This window comes from Anoplophora glabripennis, unplaced genomic scaffold (genome assembly GCF_000390285.2).
Source record: "Anoplophora glabripennis isolate ALB-LARVAE unplaced genomic scaffold, Agla_2.0 scaffold207, whole genome shotgun sequence".
In the NCBI taxonomy this organism is placed as follows: Eukaryota; Metazoa; Arthropoda; class Insecta; order Coleoptera; family Cerambycidae; genus Anoplophora; species Anoplophora glabripennis.
The window spans coordinates 329,243-333,016 of record NW_019416315.1 but is presented as its reverse complement, the minus strand read 5'-3'; the positions used below and the strand labels follow the sequence as shown (position 1 = coordinate 333,016).

The 3,774-nt window shown below is 32.6% G+C and overlaps 1 protein-coding gene across 1 annotated transcript in view; it reads left to right on the top strand.

Moving 5' to 3' along the window:
• The first annotated feature begins 3,325 nt into the window (after positions 1-3,325).
• LOC108908536 (TWiK family of potassium channels protein 7-like) overlaps positions 3,326-3,774 on the top strand; it is a 21,534-nt gene continuing 21,085 nt past the window's right edge. Inside the window, exon 1 of the mRNA XM_023454056.1 lies at positions 3,326-3,629. Coding sequence (XP_023309824.1) covers positions 3,326-3,629 — 304 coding nt within the window. The remainder of the gene's footprint in view (positions 3,630-3,774) is intronic.

The following is a 3,774-nucleotide window of genomic DNA, read 5'->3' as shown; positions in this document are numbered from 1 at the left end:
TATATGATCTTCGAATGACTAGGCAAAGTCTATGCAACCCAAAAATTTTATGGATTTTTCTAATTATATCGGTCCTAATTCTCTTAAAATTTATTCCAATGCACACGATTTTGCACAATTTGGCACGGCAATTCCAAATCTGGCGTCAAACATTTTCAAAAAAAAATCAATGCTTGTAGTCAAATTGGACTTAACACTGTAATAGCAACTGAGCTGTTTACCGTAATTCACTTTATCGCATGTCAATATACAATTTTATATTATTTTAATCGATTAATGTCCCTTATAAGCACTTCATCACCAAACATATATTTACAGGCATATGTGTATTTTGTGAAATAAAATTAATGAACGGGATATTAATCTGCTTTTTTTCTTGCTGAAGATAGCTCTCTACCCAAATATATATATATATATTCTACGAATGACATACAAAAACTGTTTTTTCGGATTTTTGATTTTTGATCTTTAAAACAATTTCTAAATAGTTTTCATGCGAAAAATAGCCGTTTCTAGGCCAAATAGTGACAAAATGTTTCAAGTAGAATATGTAATAATGAAAATAATTTATCGAAAATTCTATTTTGTTAATAAAAAGAACATTATCTCTTATAACTTGGGTACACTTGTATTCAAATAGCTCAAAATTTGGGAAAAGCATCCTTTTTTAAAGTACAAGGAATAATACAAACCCAAATTAGCGTAGATGTTAAAATAAAAATGGTTTTTCAAGGTAGAAAGCTACCTTAAAGATTCACTTATTTATTTTAAGCAGAGTGGTAATACCCATCAATTGTATAGATTGTATCTATTAATTTTGTATTTTTTTCGTCGTTAAAAAAAATATATCTATAAGTCACTGCTTACCTTCTACAGTGTGTTTATTTGACATTTATTTGTAAAATAAAAAACAGAAACCCAGGTTGATAATTAATCTTTAATTTGTGAATAAATTTCTTGCTTAACAGTGTCAAAAAGCAGTTTGAAAATAATACCGACTTTGGAGAGACTTTGCTAGCGTTAGAAAAATGTTAGAAAATTTTTGACGCCAGATTTGGAATTGCCGTGCCAAATTGTGCAAAATCGTGTGCATTGGAATAAATTTTAAGAGAATTAGGACCGATATAATTAGAAAAATCCATAAAATTTTTGGGTTGCATAGACTTTGCCTAGTCATTCGAAGGTCATATAGAAAAAAAATCGTCCTAGTCATATTTTTTCCATATTCTACATTCTTTCAGCTTTCATTTGCAACCAGGCCCATATTTTTATCTACTGTCTGAGTCAAGATATTTGATTTTTGTACAAACAAAAAAAAATGATACATAGTGCGGCGCCGGCAAATATTTGCTTACCACCCGTTGGAATAACAAATTTATTAATAAAAAGTTATAAAAATAAAAAAAAATCATTTCAATAGACAAAAATAAATAAATAAATATTTTAGCAAAAAACAAACAGAAATTATAAGAAACATATCATAAAAAATAAAACAGATATTCCAATAAAATCAAAAATAAAAAATATTCAATAAAAACAAGAAAGAAACAAAATAATGTAAAAACGGGATCTTTCCACATATCACATATCAACTTTTCTACATTTTTCATTAACAAAGTCTTCAATAATATCAGCGTATACCAAATTATTTGTTATATCTTTCTCGATAGCAAGATTTGCTAAGTCTGTTAACCGTTCCTGCGCTATGGTTGATTATAATACGTAAATAATTTTTTATAATTTTTAATTTTGAAAAAAAACGTTCCCCTCTGGTCACAGACACAGGAATGGTTAACAAAATCCTTAAAGATACTACCATGTTAGGGAAATTTTCGCTCAACTCGTTGATTTCTAAATAATTAATAAAAGCACAAAGCACGCATTCGGGGCCAAAAAAATGTTTTTTTTCAGATTTTGTGCAATTTTCAATTTCTGAAAATAAAAAATTAAAAATCAAGTCTTAAAATGCCGCCTGAAACATCTGCTGGAGATTTTGAGATGGCAGTAATTCCGAATTTTTGCACGTAACTAGTATTTTGCTAGTAGATGAGGGAAAAAAATGTTCTGCCCGGGAGCGTACCGGAAAAATTCTGGAAATGGCCGAAAACTGCAAAAAACTTATTTCGCGAATAACTTGAATGGTACTGAGAATTTCAGAGACATGTAAAAGTTGTAGAGATAAAATTTTCTAAACAATTGTTTTTTTTTAATTTTTTCGTACAGTGCGTTAATCGGGAGATATATAAAGATTTATTTAAAATGGCGATTCTTATGCAAATTAGCCAGAAAAACACGTATTTCAAAGCGGCGCTGCACTAAATATGCGACTACTCTTTTGTTTCTTGATGAAAATACATGGCACAAAGTTTGTTCAAAACCATAACCAAACTTTTCTTGAATGATATCCTGTTGGAGACTACTGTTATAATTTTAATTTATTAATTACTACAGGATGTCTGGGAATATGTGGGTGCTGATAGAACATGAAAAAATAAAATTACAAGTTCCTATAAAATTTTTTTGTACAGGCCCTCCCTTCGAAGATATGTGACCCTGAAGGACGCCGCTGTAAATCTGTTTTTCTTCAATAACTTTTAAAACACTTAATATAATTTAATACAAATTTTATGTGATGGACACTAGTGAGGACCTCTTAAAATAGTGTCCTTGAGCCATATTTAGCTTTTTTAGTCTACCAGGTGCGGTCTAAGCTTTACAATTTAACGCCTAAATATGTAACACCCTGTATGATAAAGACTTTAAAATAATATATCTGGGTAACTTCAACCTTAGACTAAAAAAAGGTACTCTTGTTTATTGTCGATAAAATGAACCGTTTACGAGAAAAAGAATAATATATATATATATGTCGGAGATGTCTTTCTCACGGACCGAGTCCTTCAGACTCTGGGAATTTCAAATACTTTACTATAGACCTTTTATAGCTTGTACCTAGATAAATAAAAATAGTTATTTACTACTTAAGCTGTTTATTTTTTTCGCCAGTTTTGTGATGGCAAGCTTGGGTTCGGGGAGATCTAAGGGTCACTCAACGTAGCCGCGGTCAAGGAATATATGGCATTCACCTTATAATTACTTTATAAGGGAATCCCTAGGAGATAAAGAATTTGATTGGTTCCTTTAAGAATAATTTTGACCTGACGAGTAAAGGGAAGTATCCGGGGAGATACTGAGAGCAGTTCCACTTGGGCATTTGAAGACGGAAGGACACTGCTATTCTGTCGACCGCGGATTCGTTATCGAGCCTCTGGTTGTTATCATAAACATCTCGAGTACATACGGTGTTCCTTATTATTTTGTGATGATGAGTGAAACGAACGGTGATGCTACTGCCCAACTTAGGTCTACGACTCCGACATCAGAAGTGGGATCTGGATCGTCTACGGGACTTTTCTCTGATCAATTCAGGCTTTTGCTAGAAATGCAAAATCGAAATCTTGTGGAGTTAATGAAAGCAGTGACTAAACCATCCTCAGTGAGTCGAAGTGTTTCGCTACCTAAGTTCTGTCCGGAAAATTCAAGTGCGGATCCCACCGCTTGGTGCTCAACGGTGGACATGTGTTTAACGGAACGACCCTTGGAAGGCAGTGCCCTTATTATCGCACTTAGTGAGGCTCTTCAAGGAACCGCGTCTTCCTGGCTATCTCAGGTGTGTTATTCTGGAATGACTTGGGCTGAATTTAAGGACCTTTTTTTGGCAAGATTTGGCGGTGTTGAAACATCGGCAGCAACTTTAATTAATTTGCAAAATAG